The 20,720-nt window shown below is 37.9% G+C and overlaps 1 protein-coding gene across 12 annotated transcripts in view; it reads left to right on the top strand.

The window, feature by feature from the left end:
* The first annotated feature begins 280 nt into the window (after positions 1-280).
* Positions 281-20,720, top strand: part of LOC137021752 (copine-5) — a 349,050-nt gene continuing 328,610 nt past the window's right edge. For all 12 annotated transcript variants that reach the window (XM_067388638.1, XM_067388631.1, XM_067388636.1 and 9 more), the window contains exon 1: positions 281-635. In XM_067388638.1, coding sequence (XP_067244739.1) covers positions 595-635 — 41 coding nt within the window. In that variant the 5' untranslated portion in view covers positions 281-594. The remainder of the gene's footprint in view (positions 636-20,720) is intronic.

A 20,720-nucleotide genomic window follows, 5' to 3' on the forward strand; every position in this document is an offset into this window, starting at 1 on the left:
GTTTTTCAACGGGTTTTGTTTTGCAGTGAAGCGCGCTCGAACGAACCGATTCATCAATATGAATCGGATTTCTCAGCGCGGCGTTCAGACGCTTCAACTGAAGTTGCGTTTAATCTATGACCGCTGAGTTTGCTTTTAAAGGCTAATCCGCCGCTCAACTCTAATTGGTCAATTTCATCCGTGTGTAGGCGGGAACAGCAGCTATGTGTGGTCGGAAGGCATGCCAATCATCGCTGTATGGACACGCCCACACCTCTCTCAGCAGCGCTGCACATTGAACGTGCGAGGACACAGACGCTGTGTGTAGTTTCGGATGTAAGCTCGAGCGCCACTCGCACATATGACAGGATACAAGCTCGAAAGAAGGAAAGATGCAAATCCCCCCCATGTTTCATGCGATATATACATCGCAGTGCTGATTTCATCAGTATTACAGAGGTGAACGGCGATGTCTGGCTGCGTAACGCTGATTGACGGACCGGAGCGGTCGCGCGCGCGTTAAGGCATAACAGTGTTTTCAGTCCGTAAACTTTGCGAGAACTTGGCGGCATCACTTCTCATTTTGACGGGCGAGGTGAAACGGCAGCACAAAGCATGGCGACACAAAACGACTGCTCTGTCAAGGTCTCTTTGAGGTAAGCCCGACTGTCAGAATCTGCCTGTGCCCATATGCAACCAATATTTTCCATTGTTTGTAGTATAATACACCGTTCGTGGTATTACATATGCTTTATGTATCGTGCACTGTTTATTTACGTACACGCCAAAGTGTTTGTAGGACAAACAGGGTGTTGCAATTCTCTGGGTGTGTGCCGCACAAGGTAAGACCCGGGTGATAATGTGGACACATGCACACAGATTGCAACCCGGTGAGTGTAAAATTTCAAGTGTAAAAGTGTCAAGCTCAGATGTTCCCATGTGCCAACACATCCATGTTACATGCATGCATAATTACATGCACAATGCATATAAAGACAGAAGTTACATTTAGGTTTGACTTGTCTCGTGCACTGTATACAGTAAGGTGCATTTAATTGCTTTTGAGTTTTGCATAACTGCTGAAGGACATCAGATGATGCAGGAATGTCTGCAAGGTGATAATGACAAAGAGGCGCGCGCGCGCGCTCCCTCTCAGTGTCCTTATTTCCCATTGTTAAAACCCCACATCAGTGATTAATATCGCTGTAGATCAATATAGAATCGATTCCCCTTAGTCTGCAATGATCATCAGAATTGCCAATCACATTAATGTCTTTATTCACAAGCGGTGAGCTCGTAAAATTGAAGCGCGTGTCAGCAGTCAGAGCATCGGGCTGCAGCATGACTCGAGGCGGTGGTCTGAGAATTGTCTGGATCCCGCTCAGATCAGTCTGATGCGAGAAGAGAGAGCAGTTTAGAGATCAAATCCAGTGTCTGGGTGTGTTGTGTGCCCGTTTCCATTTCTGTAAGCCCCTTCTGTGAGCTTGCATGCATGCATTGTGTTGTTTTAAAGGGGTAAGTGGACCTGCTGTTGCAGTAATGCAACATTAAAGTGGATCTTTTGTGTTGCCTAATATTAGGAAGTGTGGCTGCAGGTGCATGGTTGATTTTTATGATGCACGGTTTGTATAGTGAGCGTGCTTTACTGTGGCTGCTGCTCACTCTGGGTCACACCTGCAGATGGGAGGGGGAGCATTACATCAATGAATGAAGTGGACCCACGTGTTATGCTGAACATGGACTATACTTCATCTAGACATCCAGACTGTTGTGTGGATCTAGTTCCAGTGCTGGAAGGGACTGCTATTCCTCAAAGATTCTATTTTAAGTGCTGCTTGGGGATGGCTGCATCATTGTTTTGCTCATGCTTAACATGAAGGGGTTCATACTGACAGCGATGTGCAGCGACAACGTGAAAGTCATTTATTTTCAATGGTAATTGATAGACAAAATTAGTCATCCATCACCAGAGATGTTGACACTAATATGGCATTCTAGAGTTTGCCGCTGTTAACAGTCTTTCATCTAAAGTTGGCTCGAAATATCAAACATGCTTGATTTCCTCTGACTAGATGGAATACTGATGGAATAATTTGGAGACTTATCATACAGCCATTTTCTCTGAAATCTGTCAGCCCCGTCTCACCAAAATCTGAATTCTAGAAATGGGAAATTATCATGAAATAGAAATTCACTCTAATTATTTTCTAAATGCATGTTATTGTGAACATTTCATCCTTTTTTTACCTTGTAATTTGTATTCAATGTCATAACACAATTTCCAGTTCCAACTTTTCTCTGGTTGCATATGCTGGACTTCTCCAAATATTTTGTCTGTATTAATCCCACTATTTCCTTCAATTGCCTTAAAGCTTGCATTATTGCTGTCTTCAAGTGGTATCACAACTTTATTTTTGTTACATAATATAAACCATCACAGTTGAGTGATTAACTTTACACCATCCTTTCACTACCTTTATTTGGGTCATTGGCGAATAAGGTTTTAAAAAGTGCAAAAAAAAATAGTTTTTAAGTTTTATTAAGTGTTAACAATGAGATTATGTGGTTTTTATAATCAATTAACACTGATTTTGTCTTTTTTTTTTTTTTTTTTTTTACCAGATGGACAAAATTTGTCACCAAAAAAGTCATTCGATTAAACCAAAATTTCAGTTTTACCGAATGACACCTTTGGTTATAACGAATGACAATATTTAAAAAAAATGCTAACAGGCTGATATCTAGCTTGTTTGCTTGCTATCTAGCTAGCAAAAGGACAATCAAAGTTTTAGTACAAGTTTTTAAATATTACAACATTTTCTCGGTTGTACCAAATGACCTGATGTTTCGGGACATGTGAATGAGCAAGTGAACACATACATTTTTCAAATAGTTAAAAGAGAGTTAGGCTACGTTCCAGTTCGGTTTTTAAATGCCCTTCCCTCGCTAACTTCACTCGGTCTCGTTGACTCGGATGTACGTCATTGCTTACGTTGCACGAGTGCCCACTTCTGGCGGAACCTTTGTATGGGCTGAACTGGAACGTCCTAAGCCCTTGATCACTTGGAATCCGCAATGGAGCTGATTTATTATTTATTTTTTCCCCTTACAAAATTGTTTAATACAGCATTCTATATGTATATATGTGTGTTTTAAATGTTTAAAAAATAATCAATATATCATAGAGTTGTTTGTGGTGGGGTAAAGTAAACGCGATATGCGGCGACGTCACAATCGTGTTGTATTGTGGGTTATGGAGCTGCCTGAAGTGTACATATGAAGTAGACTCGCTCCCTCGGTCAAAATCGAGGGAGCGAGGGTCTGTCTATATAAACTTCCCTCGTCCACTTCACGAAGTGGAACGCACTTCAAAATGGCGGCAGGGATTCCCCCGAGGGGAAGTGTGTAGGGAAGTTCGCGAGTGCGTGTCTAAAACCGAACTGGAACGCAGCCTTAGTTACTGCTTCACGACCATGTGGTCCTTTGCAGGTGTGATAAATGATGTCACATCCTGTCACATGATACTGACCGCATGACTTGATCCAAAATGGTCCCTTTATATTGGTTACTTCGAATGACATCAATGAAATTAATTTTTCCGGACATTCTTTTTTCATAACAAAGCAACATCTTCTACACATAATTTTACCATTTTGCACTATGTTGATATATGATATTATAAAATCATGCTAGAATAAAAAAAAAATATACATTTATTACATTTTAATATATTTTAATCACAAATGAAATGGTTGTATTGGCCTTTGGACGGTTAAACCGAATGACCTTTTAACACAAATCTTTAAAATACATTTATATGTAGCAAAATATAATTAAAACCTTTTGGATTCAGTAACAGAGATCTAGTTGTACTACCTTACATACTTTGGATGTCATATCTTTGTTTTTTTATTAGTATTAAGGCCTTCAGACAAAAAAATGACCCATCACATGACGTCATTGGCCCATATATAGATTATAGATATTTAGATATATAATATATAGATATATTATAGATGAGTCTTTCCACCGTATTTCTAACTGACATGCCCCTTCCAACTCGGCAACTCGTATATCATCTAGAATTCCGAGTTTCCCATTTGTATACAACTTCACTTGGTCATTTATATGTTTGGAACTCATAATTATGATATTTCTGAGTCAACTTGAAGAGCACATAAGATGTTTATCCAAATCAACAACCAATAAATTAAACCAAGTATTCGCCCTGCACACATGCAATACACGAATGCCTGATGAAGGTCATGGGAAATGTGCTTAATAAAGAATTTTTGGAGATTTTTGCAAGTACGTATAGTGTGCTTGATTTCCTTGTTTTTTAAAAGTAATTTTTGTCTATATCTTAGTCGTTGTCCTACGCACCTATCTATTACCTGCAAAGTTAATTGTTCATTGATTGCAATGCAATATGAAATATGAAATAAATAATCTGTCGCTGCTTCCATTACAGTGTGATAAGCGCTGGCTGCTGTAGTTGTTGCTATGACTGTATGTACTGAGTTGTCTTTACTCTGAAGTCAACTCAAAATACCAAACATGCTTGATTATCCTACACCTGGATAGAATCATAGTCTTGTGGGTAAAAATTTGGAGTCTGCATCTATTATACATGATTTTTTTGTAAAATTCATCTACTCTGACAGTCCAAAATCTACAGACTGATTCTGACTTGCCCTAACTGCAAATTGGGCTGAAGTTGTGTAATTTGATCTAGCATTTAGATTAGTTTTATTATAATTTTTTAGATGTTTGGGGAAGTGTACAAAAGTATTGACATATGATGGTTTATTTCGCAATGGCAATCATACGCAAACCTTTTGGGGAGCAATGAATTGTCGTATAAACTTTCAGGAAAAGTTTAAATTCAATAATATCAAAACTAGGAAGCAGTGAAGTACTCAGAAATTGCATTTATTTCATCATTGGTGGTACTTTTTTGGAATTTCCTAGCAGAGCCATTGGATAAGGGCAGGAAGGATATGATTGGGCTGAGACGTTGAGAAATTGAGGACATCAGCCAATCAGATTGTCTTTATTGTTGACCCAGAATCTCCCTTGATATCCACCTTGACAACACGCAAGATGACATGATGGTGGATTGTTAAGAGATTAAAAGCTCATTCTTGAGAAATTCCTACCTGTAGACTAATTGACAGTATTGTGAGTGATTAAATAGTTTCTGCATTTACAGTATGTCACGTCATTGCTATCCTTTGTGTAATAAACTACTTCCCCATTATTACTGAGAGACAGAATGTCCTTGCCACAGTGAGAATATGTGACCTCAACTGCTAAGTAGCAAGCTCAGCTTCACTTCTCATGAGTTGACCCTTTTTCTACCTCATTTCCTCTTAATCACCATCAAAGCCTGTGGTTGAGAGATTGATTGTGTTTGTGTCTCTGTGGGTGGGAGTTTGCATCTGTATTGTGTGTGTGTGTGTGTGTGTGTCGTCCCCTCAGTGTATGTCATCTGCAGGCCATCTTTCCTCTTTCTCCACCCTCCTGGTATAGACAAGTGAGACGTTCTCCAGGAGTGTTGACTCAACAGCGCTGTTATAATTAGACACAAAGTGAAAATTTGTTTTGCTGATGATTTTCTTGCCTGATAAAAGAAGGTTATCCATACTGTGGCGGCAGACTGTCTGTAGTTGGAGGGTCTCATAGGAATTCCTTCAGGGACTCGAGATAACGTGTCTGATGATTTCTTTGGGAATCTTCTAACATCACTAACTGTTTTTAGAAATATTTCCCTTTCACTTTGAACTGAACTCAACATAATGGATGCCAGATAAGTGCCTGCATCTGACAGTTTGAGAAACTCCTGACCTGTTTATGTGTCCAGTCTGCTTCCTACTGACACGGCTTGATCTTTTCTCAAGGGACTGGCCGAGAATGCAGGAGTTTGTAGGGGATCATGTTAATAGTTGAGGCTCCTGGGAACCAGACTCATAATTGCCTTGTTTATGGGAATAGCTTCCCCCAAGACGTCAGGGTATAATGTTTTGCGATTTTTAAGGTCCTTGGCATCCCCAGGAGTTACATGGTGGTGGTGATCACTGGGTCAGTGACAAATAAGAGTGTGAATGATACGGGGAAAATATGTTAAAAAGTCTAGTCTAAAACACAAACATGTTTCATGTGGTTTGAAAAAGTTTAAATTTAAGGACCTATCCACTTTCAGTTCTAGTCTGGTTTGTTTATTTCACGCCGTCTTTCAGCTAGTAAAGTTAGGGCAGTATTTTTGATTTTCTGTCGTGATTGTGAAAAATGTCGCCATTGTAGGTCATTTATGATGAATCGAGAATTGAAACAGGAACCCACATCATCGTTCAGGGAAAAAAACTGGACGGTGTAATACAATTTTCGCCTTTTCTGTGTAAAAACACTAAGCTGGTTGAGGAGGTGACGGGGAGACGCCGTATAGCAAATCTAATAATGTCACTGATTGAACCCACTCCTTATTACTCAATAAAATAATCACATCGCTGAGTGTTTCTGAAAGTGTTGTCTTTTGTTTTGGTGTAATAATTAGCATTACATTTGCGAGTATGACTCTCACTCGGCTTGTGAATGAGCATAACTTGCACTCAGCCACTTCAAAACTGTTCACAAGCTTCTATCGGTTTGATTTTGGTTGTCATTTGTTGAAATAAAATACACACACAAAAAAAAAAAATACAGTGTGTCAGTGTCTGTCATAGACAGGGTGTCTGTCTGCTGAATGCCCCTCTGATTCTCCTCTGTGGTCGTATGGGAAAGTGAATATTTACAAAGATAAAATTAAATCTACAGTTACAATTACACCCTTCCAACAAAGAAATTGATCGACTCTGTCAGCTTGTTAAACATTTATTTATTTGGACATTTTCTACCATATGATGGCTGAAGCAGCAGCATGTGACACTGTTCTCATGGTAACCAGATCAACACTGTGAACAGAATTCTACAGAACTGAAGTGAAAACACCAAATTACCATTCAATAGGATAAAATAGCTTCTCTTCCCTGCAAACGATACCATAATGAATGTGACTATTTAACCAAGTCAAAAACAAATAAGGTAAGCAGGTATCCATATTCATTTCAGTATCAGCAGACGCAAAATGCTATAAAAGGTGACAACTTAAAAAAAAAAAAAAAAAAAAATCAGTTTGATCGATTTGAACAACCATAAACAATGCAAAACATAGGAATTTTGGGTTTGTGATAGGATTCCTAATATAGAAAAATCACTCGCCCTCCAGCCGCATTTCACGTGCAGCAATGACCTCATGTGCAAACAACCTGTTATAATAAAAAAAAGCTTCACTGCTCTTTTTTAAAATAATAATAATAATAATTAATTATCCCAAAATACTTAGGAACTGTTTCTTCAATACAATTTTTCTTCATTATCATAACATCAGGACAGTTGTATCACCCTCACATTGTAAAAAAAAAAATCTATTTTTGTATCTTTTTTTTTAGTAGTAGGTCTGGACAAAAAATGAGCATCTCATCATTGACCCCTCTGTGATTGTCAGTAGAGTTTATTGAATGTGTTCTGATTTTAGTTGCTTTTCTCGTAATAGAGACTAATCCATTTGGCCATCCATTAAGCTTTATTAAAGAACCTGGACAATGCAGCTCAAGCTGAAATATATCCCACAGCACATAGAGCTGCATAGAGTGAGTGTTTGGGAATATGAAGAAGAGTTTGGGTTGCATGGGCCATATTTAGTTGAGTGTTTCATTAAGCTGCGCTTGCAGCAATAACCATTTAAGCCATCTGCAGGTCAGACGATTAAGGCAGTAAGTTAGGGATTAATTTAGGCACACAGAAATGCTCACTATTCGGCTAAAGTATTTTGTGCTGCAGTCAGAGTAGCGCCTTTAGTGTTTACTAATAGACTGACTTCCTCAACAGTCACATGGGCTGTACTTTTATCTTTCTGTCTGTGTTTCTCTACTGCCTGTTGATGAAATATTTTTACACTCTAGGGGGCAGGACGGGTGGGGTCCTGTGAGTTTAAAAAAACTCAAGCCCGTGTGAATACTGTCCTTCCTAAATAGTGTGTGAGATCAGAATAAGTGTGTCCCAATGCATAGTATGTTGAAAAGAGTATGCCAGATGGTCTGCTGTTTCCAGTAGATTTTCAATATGGATTCTTACACAAAGTATTGACTGATATTGCACACAACCCATTACACTTTAGAGGAGGATTCAGATCAGAAGTATAAACATGAATACGAAAAGAAAAAAAAAAACACAAATATGGTGGATGTGCATGAAGCTGTTGGTAAGGTAGAGATGTCCTGAAAGGGGTTCGAGGTATTAATAATTAATATTTAACCTGATGAAAAATATTATTTAATATAATCTGTGTTATATTCCGTCTGTAAACTTATGGAGATATAAACAGTACAGTAGCAAAACAGATTAACCATTAGCATCTGTTTTTTGTATAATGATGCATTTTTTGCATGAAAGAGCCATTCATTAAATAAAATATGTGTGTGTATGAGGATGTTAACTGTGACAGGATGATTGGCATGCTGGTTTACAGTGACAGAATGTGTGTGACTACGCAACAGCATGCAATTTTTATGACGTGCTCAACAAAAAATTAACGCAACAGTTTGCATCAATTTCTTTTATGGCAACTATGAGTAAATTTACATTCAACCAACAAACTAAATTGAGTTAGAGGAACTTAATTTGTAGCATTAACACAAATTTAAGTTGATTAATATAAAAAATTAAGTCGCTGTAGAGTTGTAGACCCCAATGAGCCGAATCTTATCTATTTTAGTTCACATTAACAGCTATCGTACTAACATAACTTATTTAACATGCATATTTAATGAACAAGTAAGATATTTTCACTGGCATTAGCGCAGTCATTCCTTGTAGAGTCAATGAATTTACCTTCATGTATCTACTGTTTAGCACAACTTCAACGTTACAGAAACTCTTTTAAATGTCAAACATAACAGCATTAAACACTAACAGGTCTTTCCCTTCACTAAAAACAAATAAATTAATACTTCATTTCAACATTTATTCTCCTTATCCAGTCCTATGCAAAGCATGCTGGAAACTACACTGCCCAATATCCGAAGTTATCAAGACAATTTCATTAAGTTACAACAAACTAATTTGTTTTTTTCTGTTAATGCAGAAATTTGAGATTCAATTACAGACAATATTAAGTTGATGTAATGATCAACATTATTGTGTCAACAGAACTCTACAAAATAATGTTTGCAACTTAAAAGGTTTAATTAAAACAATAAAGTAGAATTTTTAACTTTCCACTGTGCATTTAAGTTATGGTCCTCTGAATTACTTTTTACAGTATGTCCCAAAACTTTCCTATACTCTTCTGCTACACTCTGAAATGTATCAACTTTTTCTTCACAAAAAGGTACATACTTTTAGTGCGTAGTGTAAGTATTCATATTGATACACAGCAATTGTTTGCTCCCAACCACGTTATGTGCTTGACAACATTATCAGAAATAGGCCGTCAAAAAAGTCACTCAGATTATAGACACTTATTCCATGCTGTGTTGTGAAAATCTCACAATGACTATCCTTCCTGCCATTTCTACCGGAAATCGTTTTCTATGTAAGGCAGTAGATTATTTGTAGTTGACTGTGTTAAGTTCAGTGCACCACACAGGAAGTGATAGCTGAGGGGGTCAGAGGTATGTTTCTGTGACACCAGTTTCTCGCAGGCAGGAAGATGTGTGCTTAAATGCACCCAGTAGCTAGTTTGCCTCAGGGCTTCCCTTTAAAACCCCTTCCAGACCCACCGACCGTGATTTCACTGACATGAGAGCCTCAATTGATAATGTCTCTTTGAGTCAATTAGATGCTGTTCTTTTAGACATCATCCTCTGGTTGGAAGAAAAGGCTGGTTGTGTTTCAAATGAAAAGGGGAAGAGGTCTGAAGGGAGGTGGCGAGAGAAAGAGAGAGTCAGAGAGCAACAGAGAGGGCAAGAGAAAACAGGAAGTGTCTTTTTCTCTTTCAGTGTCAAAGGACTGCATAGGAAAATCAACATTAGCTCTCAGTGGAAGCATACAAAGAGAGGCATTTATTAATTTTTTGCGTGTGTTAGGTCACTATTCTGTGAGTGTGTCTTGAAGGCTCTAAGAAATGGCTATATGTCACACTCCCTCCAAAAGAGCAATGTCATTGGTCTGTAGAGTAAAGCCACTACAGTGTGTTAAACACATCAGACATTCTTAGAAGAGCATAAACGGGATGTTTTTAAAAGGATAGTTCACCATAAAATAAGAATTCTGATGTTTTTTCTGTGGAACACAAAAAGAGATGCTTTACAGAATGTTCACGCTGTTCTTTTCTACTCATATTTATACGAACAGGAAACATCTCATGAAAACGTTCTGCCTTATTTGCAATGCATACATACGCCCATGAAATTGTTCTTAACCTCAATCAATTTGAGGTATTTTAAATGAGCGGCCACCTGCCTGAAGTTACAGACCTAGATTACAAACCTTTTACATATGTGTATTTGCGTTTTTATGCAGATTAATCTTGGTGCTCGAGCTATAATGTACATTTTCTTATTCTTTTACTTTATATGATCAAATATATAGCATAAAAATTAATTATTTATGTATAAAATTTCCACCCGTTTGATTTTTGCGCACGTGTGGTTTCAGCTGTTCTCACATTTTTATGTAAATTCATAATACATTTTAGTAGAGAAGTTGGTGAAGCATGATTTGTTCGCACACAGATTTCATGTTTGATAACAACTGTTGAAACTATTTTGAAAAATACCCTCTATTGTGTTCAGCAGAAGAAAGAAACTTGTACAGGTTTGGAACAACTTGAGGAAGAGTAAATGATGAGTGAACTATCCCTTTTATAGTAAATGTTCAGTGTCAGTTGCGTCACTTCACTGCCATTCACAGATCTTCTCCTTTGGCCTCATGGGATAGTAAGTGTACATTGGACCTGCACTTCAAAATCTTGGCAGAAGTGGGCCGTGTCCCATTGCGGTCTTCCTCTGTGTATGTTCCTCTGAGTAATGCCTCTTTGACTGTTGGGTAGAAGTCTGTTGTGGTGCTCGCTTTGGTGCGGGCTTGGTAAAAGTGCCCATCGAGGGCACATATCGGCCATAAAGGGGGCGTTTGTGAACACCCTTCACCCTACAGTCTCTTCACAATCATGCACACACACAGCCATAAGTCCACAAGACCGTAAGTATTTGCAAGTAAGTCTTCGGGATACTCTTTGCCTACTGTTTTATTATGAAAACTATGAATTCACATACTGTTTTTCTCTGACTATATAGTATTTGGATGCTCAGATAAACTGTAGCTTGTAAGCTTTTTAAGTCCGTTTCCATACAAAGCTACAATATCATACAGCGTTGGACAATTATGGACTAATGTTGCAGCAGTTTTATGGTTCTTTTTTGCAATTTATTTATCTTTTTTTTAATGGAAAAGAGCCATGAACATTCTGTAAAAATTCTCCTTTTATAAAAAAAAAAAAAGAACGAAAGTTTGGAATGACCTGAGGTTGAATAAATAACGTTTTAAATTGTGTTAATGCAAAGCCAAGGGTTTTGTGCGTGTACTTTTACTTTGTTAAAAAACTTTAATTGGGATCAAGGGAGCATGGCATGAGTAATTCCCAGCGTATCCTCTTTGGTCGTGTTTAATCTTACCATAGTTGTAAAATAATTAACCTGGAGGACTTCATGGTTTTTGCATTTTGTGTTTCTGAACCTTTTGCTGACAGAAGCCCTTTTTTTTGCTCTTATTCAAATTTTAGCAAAGGTTCAGGAAATTTCAATAGGGCTTGTCTTTTGTAAATTTTAAATACACATACATGGGCTATTTTTCCTCCTTCACGCTCCGCTAGACTCTCTTGGCTCCCTGCCGGAGTGTCCGAGAGCCGCAGAGTGCAGCCCCCTCCTTCAGATGCTGGAGTGCATTTAGGACGAGCCCATACCCTGGGCTTTGAAATCAAACTGACCCCCTGCTGCCCTCTCCAGCCACCAGCCCCCTCCCATAGTCTCTCTTTTCTCCTGTGAATTGAGGAGGGGGGGGGATTGTGGGACAATGCAGTGAATAGATCTCTGGTTTTGGACCCTTTTGCGCTGGTCCCTGTGAAACTCTTTTAAAACTGCATGACAGGACCACGGCCGGGACAGTCCCACGGGCTCAGTCCACCCAGGTTTTGGAGCGCTCAACTAGGACTCTGCTTTGTTCACAGGGACCTTCTGGACATTGCACAGCTTGTAAACAATAATAAAGAAGTTGTTTAACGGATCTAAGGGGCCAGCTGGTGATTAGGTATATTAAGCTGTAAGGAGCTTAAACAGGGCCGGGGATCTCTGATGAAATTGGTTTTGCTCCTTTATTAATGGCAGCAGACAGCTTCAAAAGCAAGCATCACTTACTATTGCTCATCAAATGTTGGTGCATAGCTCGAGTGTATGGTAAAACCGACATAAAATCCCATAGATTTACACTACTGTTCAAAATTTTGAGGTTGGTGATTTTTATTTTTTTTTTTAATGTTTTTGAAATAAGTCACTTATGCTCACCAAGCTTTTGTCAAAAATACTGTAAAACAGTAATATTGTAAACTTTTATTATGATTTAAAATAGCTATTTTCTATTGTAATTCTGTTGCATCAAGAAACATTTCTTATTGTCAGTGTTATGCTGCTTAATACTCTCATGGATGACATCTTTTTCAGGATTTTTTGAATAGAAAGTTCAAAAGAACAGCATTTATTAGGGCCCAAGCACCGATTGGAATTGCTGTTTATTTGAAATTGAAATCTTTTGTAACATTATAAATGTTTTTGAAGAAAAAGAGGGCTGGGCGATTTTTCAGATTTTTTTCGATTAATTCAAATGTAATTTTTTGCCTTGATTTTATTATTTTTGAAATCGAGAAATTGCTATTTTGAATAAAAATGTTAGCAAGCGTTACAATTAGACATGTTGAATATACAGCAATGATAACCGGAAATGATCCAACCACATGATTGTGCCGGTGCGCCTGATTACCCGCTCTCATGTACGCTCTCGAAAGTTTATTCATAGTTATTGAAAGTTTATGTTATTGCGTAAAACAAATGAGTTGTGGGCAGTGGAATGAGAAAAAAGGCAGTTATTAAAAGTGAGTTGAACTTTTTTTACCTTGACCGCCATGTTTTTAGAATGCCGTTTCATGGGTGAGACGCTGCAAAAGACACGAGACACGAGTGCAACAGCCAAACATGTCCGCCAAACATAAAAACAATTGGAAATAGCGCAATGGAATGCAAAAACCTGTACAGAACAACTACTGTATGTTTGATATTTCATGTTTACATGGTGACAGGCTGAAAGCTGCTGTTTTTCTGTTTTTACAAAGCATTTGCTTTAATAATAGCCTATTACTAGTGTTATTTATTGCTATTACTTTTTGGCTAAGAAATATTAATTTTTTTTTCTTATTTTATATTATTACTGAGTATGTAGGATGTGTTTAAGATTAGTTTGTAAGGTGTTTTACAATATTTTGTTTTACATTTACACCATGTTGATCACTTTATGTGTGGTACACTTGGAATGGAACTTTTTTAAACCAGATTGTTAATAAAGAAAATGCCACTTGAATCATAGAAGTAGTTAAACAGTAAAAAAAAAAAAAAAAAAACGAAATCGTGAATCGGTCTATCGTTCTGAAAAAAAACTATATATATATATCGCCCAGCCCTATTGGTCGGTTATTCGCAGAAAAAAATGAGTCTTGTTAGATTAGATTAGTCTTGACAGATTGTTAACGGCGGGTCAATGTGGTAATTGCAGTATGTCGGGCAGGAAATCCAAACGTTTGCCTATCATTCATCGACCTCAAATATGGATTATCATTTAAAACGTAAATAGCAACTTTACTTGGCCGCTTGCTGTAACATTAAACTAGATAAATGTGCGCTATTATTAAGGCACATATCAAAGTGTTTGAGGGAGTGTGGAAGCTGAAGTATGACATACTTACTGCATGACATGAATGCGCCGGCGCGATCACCTGCATTTTTTCTGATAACCGCAGAAACAACTTAAAATGCTGGATTTTTTTTTTTTTTTTTTGGAAACTCGCAGTAACAAGAAAACGTTGTGCCTTTATAAAATAAAGAAAACAAACCGGATACGCTTTCTGTCGTCTTGGTCTTTGACTTGAACGTGTCAAAAAAATAAATAAATAAAGTTTATACTTGCCTCACAGACATGAAACATATATATATATAATTGAAATGTCAAGCGATTGTCAACCAATTCAAGTGGAAAACAAATATTATCAGATTATGTAAACCATATGATAACATAATAACATTGGTACACATTTACTGTTAACTACAACTTTTGCCTCAATTAACTCCTAATTTACTGCTTATTAATAGTTAGTAAGGTAGTTTTTGTAGAGTAAGTTTAGGTATTGGGATGTAGAATATGGTCATGCAGAATAAGGCATTCATACATGCTTTAATACTAATAAACAACCAATAAACTAGTAATGTGCATGCTAATAAGCAACTAGTTAAAAGTGAAAATTTGAACCCTAAAATGAAATGTGCATATAGACGCGTCCACTACTGCGACAAGTCAGCATCAATGACAATCTCTGCAGCCGAAAACAACCTAAATATTATCAATTAATTATTAAAATGTTTAGACAGTCTCCTTTGTGTTTTTCACAGCACATTCATAATCATTACTTCTGCCGGTGCGTTGTGACAAGCTTTAATGCGTGCGCTTGAGTGCTGATTAGGCTATGTATTATTTATATATTTATATATTAGACGATTAAAGGCTCATTATTATGGTTTATATGGCTTATTAATATACACATGGGATTAGTCGACTAATCGCTTAAATGAACGATTGCTAGTTGACTAAAAACATCTTTAGTCAAGGGCAGCCCTAGTGCATCACTACACTGTCGACACCGGACAGTTAACCTTTTTTACTAGTAAAAATTTCAATTAAATTTGCTAATGTTACCGCACCAAAAGACTGGGTGTCCCTGTTGCTTGATTGATTGTGGTGTCCTAGTCTTTATGGCCTTTCATTTGTACAGGACTTGTATCATGTTTCTCTCTTGAGCCATTTAAAAATCACTGCATGCGTCTGTGTTAGTTTGTGTGTTTGTTTGTGTGTTACCCCTGTAAGAAACACACACCTGCTTAGGAAAGGCATTAGATGGCATATTGCTTGGTCACCCCAGTGAGCATCTCGTCTAGACTGACTCCTTCGCTCCCTACCAGGCTGGATCACGCTGCATGTCACACCTATTCAGAGGTTGATTACCATATGTCTGTGGTTAACGCTATAGAGTCTGTCATCATTTTATGTGGAGGTAATGAACTGATGAATAGTTTCTCAGAAGTGACCTTTTATAAAGAGCCTTTTTACATGAATAGAATCTGTCTCTGGTTCACCAAATAGACTTATTTTTATCATACAGTAAGCTCTCATTCAATAAGCACGCACTCCATGTCACTCCCAGCTGTGATCAGTGTGCCATCTGACGTTGAGTTGGGTGTTGAGTGAGGAGAGACTGAATCAAGCCTCTGGAAATCCACCGATGTGCCAGAATCACTCCTTTAAAACCGTAACATGCATGGAATCTTTTTATCATTATATTGCATGTTTAATTCATCAGATGCCATCTAGACACAATCTTGGACATGAATTTCAATGAAGTTTTGTGTAAAATGATTCATTTTGGCAGCGTGATCAAATAATGTGTCAACTCAAGAAAGAACAGAGTAGTTATTACTTCTGGTTCATTCATCGCCCTGGAAATGGAAGCCCAAGCCCATTGCATTGTGGGATGCAGTAACTCATGTGTTATGCCCAAGCGGCAACCTCCCCCTTTCTCTCGTGAAGCCAATACGGAAGTGACTTAAACTGCGATTCATCGACTGGCCGCTAGGGACAGGCTCCAAAAGAGAGCAGAATCTCATTGAGTTTCATGTTAAATTGGCCAAGTTTATAGCAGAAAAAAACATGTTTACATGTTTGTGAGATTTACTACAATGACAATACCAGGAGGATATACAACTCTGACAGCACTGCTTGGATATTATAACTAAAACTGCTGCACTATTTTGAAAAAATATACTTTGGACACAGGCTCATTTGTTTGTTAGATATGATCGTATACAGTTTTACAACATAAACGCTGCTCAGATTGCATCCTTTCTTGAAGAACGATGACAGAGAGCAGGTCATTCATAACAAATGTTATGCAAACAATGGATAATATATCAATGTTTCATGGACAAAAAGTACTGTTTTTGTTTTGCAATGGACATTTATATTTTACCCAAGTGCCACAGATTGGATTCATCTCGCGATTTCCATTATAAAGGTATGAAGTCCCATTTTAATTTTCCATGTTGTTATTTGCACAACCAACACAAATTACTGGTGTTGGAGCATCTATATCTTTAAAAAAACACCGTAAATTGACAGTAAACCTTTAGAACTTTCTGATGATAAAACGTATCTTCATTGATAATTTAGATAGTATCTAGATAGATAGCTCCTTTGCTTGCTAACATGGTCACATCGAGCTAGGCGGGCGTGGTTTCAGCAACCAGTCACATCAGCTCAAACCACCTCCCCGCCTTTTTGCCCATTTTCAGTTATCCGGGAGTGACGTGTGGTGACGCGCAGCTAAGATGGCCGCGGCCTCATTTACGCGTCAAAACAACTGTTCAGAAATCTATGGGTGACGTCACGGTCACTACGTCCATATTTTTTACAGTCTATGGTTATGCCCGGTCTACTGCAAATTTTGGCAAATGTAGCAAGTCATGCCATAAAGAAGACTTGTATATTGCAGAAAAAAAATGTGTATGTTGTTTAAAACACTGTTTTGGGTTTTATTTGATTTTTTTACCCTCCTTCTGAGAGAAAGTGAGCGTGTAATGTGATGGTTTTGATGGGGATGTGAGGATTGACCCAGAATCACTTTTGAGGTGGAACACTGTGGCATTATCATATCACAAATGCTCATCTCCTTAATCGGACACTGTCCAGATGCAGACGCTGAGTAATTGTTCACCTGTTCACCTCACTTCCACAGCTGTGATATACACACAATTTTCATGATTTTCCCTTATGTCTGTGCTTTCTTTTATTTATTCAGCAAAGCATTATTCTGCTTTTTTGTTACTTTTCCCCTCAGCCTCCTCGAATGGCCGGTGCATGATTATTTTGTGTGCAAAGCCCTTCTCAGATCTCTGTAATGGGGGTAATCCCATCCTGCAGACCTCACAGATCTCTGAACGGCCCTCTGGGAGTTGTAGGCTAGATGAGAATGGGAGTTTTGGAATCGGAGCTCAAGGTCTGTGTGAACCATTAATTGGGCCTGTTGTAGACTGTATAGAGAGCGTGCTTCACTCGTCGGACTATTAATCAGAAATGGGTCTGTGCTAATTAAGTCCTCTAGCTTTGTTACAAAACCTAGCGAGCCACCTACCTACAGTAGATGACATTTCTAATGGATTTGTTCATCCAAAAAATGAAAATGGTCATGTACCCACACACATGTCATTTCAAAATTGCTTGCAAGGTCATTCTGTGTTAAATAAACCAAATTTCGGAAACTTCCCCGGCTCAAATTTTTGATTTTGTTAATATTTTATATGTAGAAAGACAAACATAAATAGTGATGAAAGCAAAAAAAGTAAAAGGTCACAGATGTGTATTTACTGAGTAATCCGCTATTTTGTAGAGCAGGATCAAAATGACAATTTTCACCTGAGTTCTGGAGGCAATTTACAGGGGTGTAAAATTGACTTTAGAAAAGCAGCAGCATTGTTATTTTTACAGAGATTGGTAGGTCTATTAGTAAAATCAGTTGACTTTAACAATCTTTGTTGCATTATATGCCAACGGTGATAGTTCAAAAATGGAAAAAAGCTATTTTTTTTTTTTTGCCTCTAGTTTGCGTTATTACTCAATTACCTATTACTCAAGAAGTATTAAAGATATCTTAATATCCTTTAGATTCTGGTTCTTAACAAACTTTCTTTTTGGTATCTTCATTTTAAAGACTCTCAGTGGTTCAATCCCAGAGATATGAACATGTTTATGTGGTTCCATGAGTAAATTGGTAAAATCTACACATTTTCAGTGGTCAAAACCAAATGTGGGTCACTTTGCATACTTTGCATACATACAAGCTGATACTTTCTCTTTTAAAGAGGAATATCTAAAGAACAAATAAAGTTAACTAGAAATGTATTAAATTTTTTTCTAACACAATTGCACAGATCATATCTGTGCCACAGAGTGCCATAAAATATTCCTTTTCCAAAGTTTGCATGCCTGTAACTCTAATTCAGTAGAGTACTCTAAGCATTCAAGATATCTTAATATCCCTGTAAATTCTCATTCTTAATAAACTTTCTTTTTTAAATCTTCATTTTCAATGCCCTATATAGTTCAGTCCCATAATAGGACCACAGTGTGACTTTTTGTTGAATTTTACCCATTTTCAGTGGTCAAGAACCAAATGTAGGTAACTTGAAACCTCTATATTAAACCTCTATTCACTTTCAAATAGTATAATTCAAGTGAATTGTAACAAGATAATTGATTTCAATAGATTGCTAAGCAAAGAACTTGCTATTTTGACAAAACAATCAATGTACGCATATGAAGACTACATGAAATATGGTGACAATAATCTCTGATGTTGCCTATGTATGTGTGTTGCTCAAATTTTTTAAAGTATTAAATCATTAGCTTAGCAAAATGCAAACTTCAGTCAATTGTTAAGTTGCATTTGACTTGAATTGCAATATTCTTGTGGCATGTGAAGCTGTTGACAATGAACAGTGTCTCAAATCCTGTTCATTTTATTATGCTGCCTTAAAAGCCTGGACAATAGACAGCACTAGGTTTTGTAAGAGTTTCTGTGTGTGTACGTTTATATGGAATATTATAGAATGTAACAGTCTGAATTGTGGTTTAGTCATCCTGTGCATTGCATACGTCCATTTGCATGCGTGTATTTTTAAATGTGATGGATTTGCATGCGTATGCATTTGGTTTTGTGCCAGCTAGAGCACAGGGGAGTGGCAGGCATCCACAGGCGCTACTCATATGTTGAGTTATGGAGATCAAGCAATGTAATCTAACAAAGTGACTTGAGAGAGAGAGAGAGCATGCAGGTACTTTACCTTAAGCTTTTCAATTACAGTGCAGGCTGGCCACTGAGACCATGTTAATGTTCTGAGGAACTAGAATGCGTTGCAGTATAATAAAGTCACAATAAGGGGCCGGAGGAATGTTTTCATAGTTCCTGTAACTATTGGTGGAAGACAGAAGTACCCACTTTTTGGCGTGTCGCACCACAGGAACTGGGAACAATTTTAGTTATAGGAATGCCATTTGGGGGTGGGGGAATAAATTAGCTCCTACTTCAGAGTAGGGTCTAATCAAGCACAACAGGAACTATCAGTGACGTAAGTGTATGTTGATTGATCGAACGCATGTAAAGCTGTGTAAACCGTTTATAGCCTATATATTAACTCCACAAACAAGGAAAACAATGATAGATGGACTGACGCCAAAGTTCAGGCACTTCTCAACCTATGCTGAGGAGGAAATCCAACGCGACTTTGAAGAAACCAAGTTGATTATGCATTTCTGCTCTCTTAGTGACATCAACCACATGACAAAGGTTATGATACTTTTCCGTGTACCGTTTACTTTCTTTGTTTAACAGTTCAATCTAATAATGTATTAGACAGGACTGTTAAACAGATTGTAAACTAACGAAGCCGGAGAATGGGAGCGCTGTGTGCTCAGGCTCTGGTGTTCTCAACGGCGTCAAAATAAAAGTCCTGGAACAACCAGAGCGTCAGGATGTAAGTGAAGGCTTATGTCACTTCAGAGTTCCTACTGGCGGTGCGAATGAAACCAGGAAAATGCCCTATGGGGAAAATTTAGTTCTCGGGGGACCACCCTGGTGGCTAGTTCCTATAACTGAGTTCCTATAACAGTGCAAAAGCCCCTTATATATGATTGTGTGATTTCGTTCTTTAGTTCTGGGCTTAGAATATCCTGGCAACAGTCTGTTCTGGAAAGACCTGAACCTTGGCAGTTCTCACTTGCTTATTTCCTCACCTGTTTTTCCCAGCTGCCCCTCGTTTAAAAAATGAGATGGGCCAATATACCTGCTGTGGCCTGTCCTTTCACTTTCTCTCAATGCATCTTTAGATAAAGTTTGGCGCAGTTGAAAATTCTAGAGTGTGCCAACATCGCAAAGGGACTCGAGAACCAAGCCAGAAACTCCCTATTCACCATATGATGGACTGCTAGCATCCGTTCTTCTGATCCTCAGGAGCTTCATATGGTGTCTGTGGTAGCAGATGTTAGCACGCTAGGCTATTATTCACCTGCAGTGCTGTGGAGTCTCCATGCAAAAGTGGAAGCTACGATGACAGAGTAGATATATTGACACTTTGTGGAAAGTCCTTGCTTTGGATTATTGTGTGGAAACTGATTTCTTATTCAAATTTAGGTTAGCCATAAGTAGGTTCACATGGGATTGAAAAGTCTGCCTGGGCCTATAAGCTTTGGTGTTTATAGTCCTTGTGGTTTAGTACTGTGAATAAAAGCTAGTTTTGTACATGTTTGTTCATGACCTGAAGCTCCATGCGCTCTATTTCTGT

This window comes from Chanodichthys erythropterus, chromosome 6, assembly GCF_024489055.1.
Source record: "Chanodichthys erythropterus isolate Z2021 chromosome 6, ASM2448905v1, whole genome shotgun sequence".
NCBI classification, from domain to species: Eukaryota; Metazoa; Chordata; class Actinopteri; order Cypriniformes; family Xenocyprididae; genus Chanodichthys; species Chanodichthys erythropterus.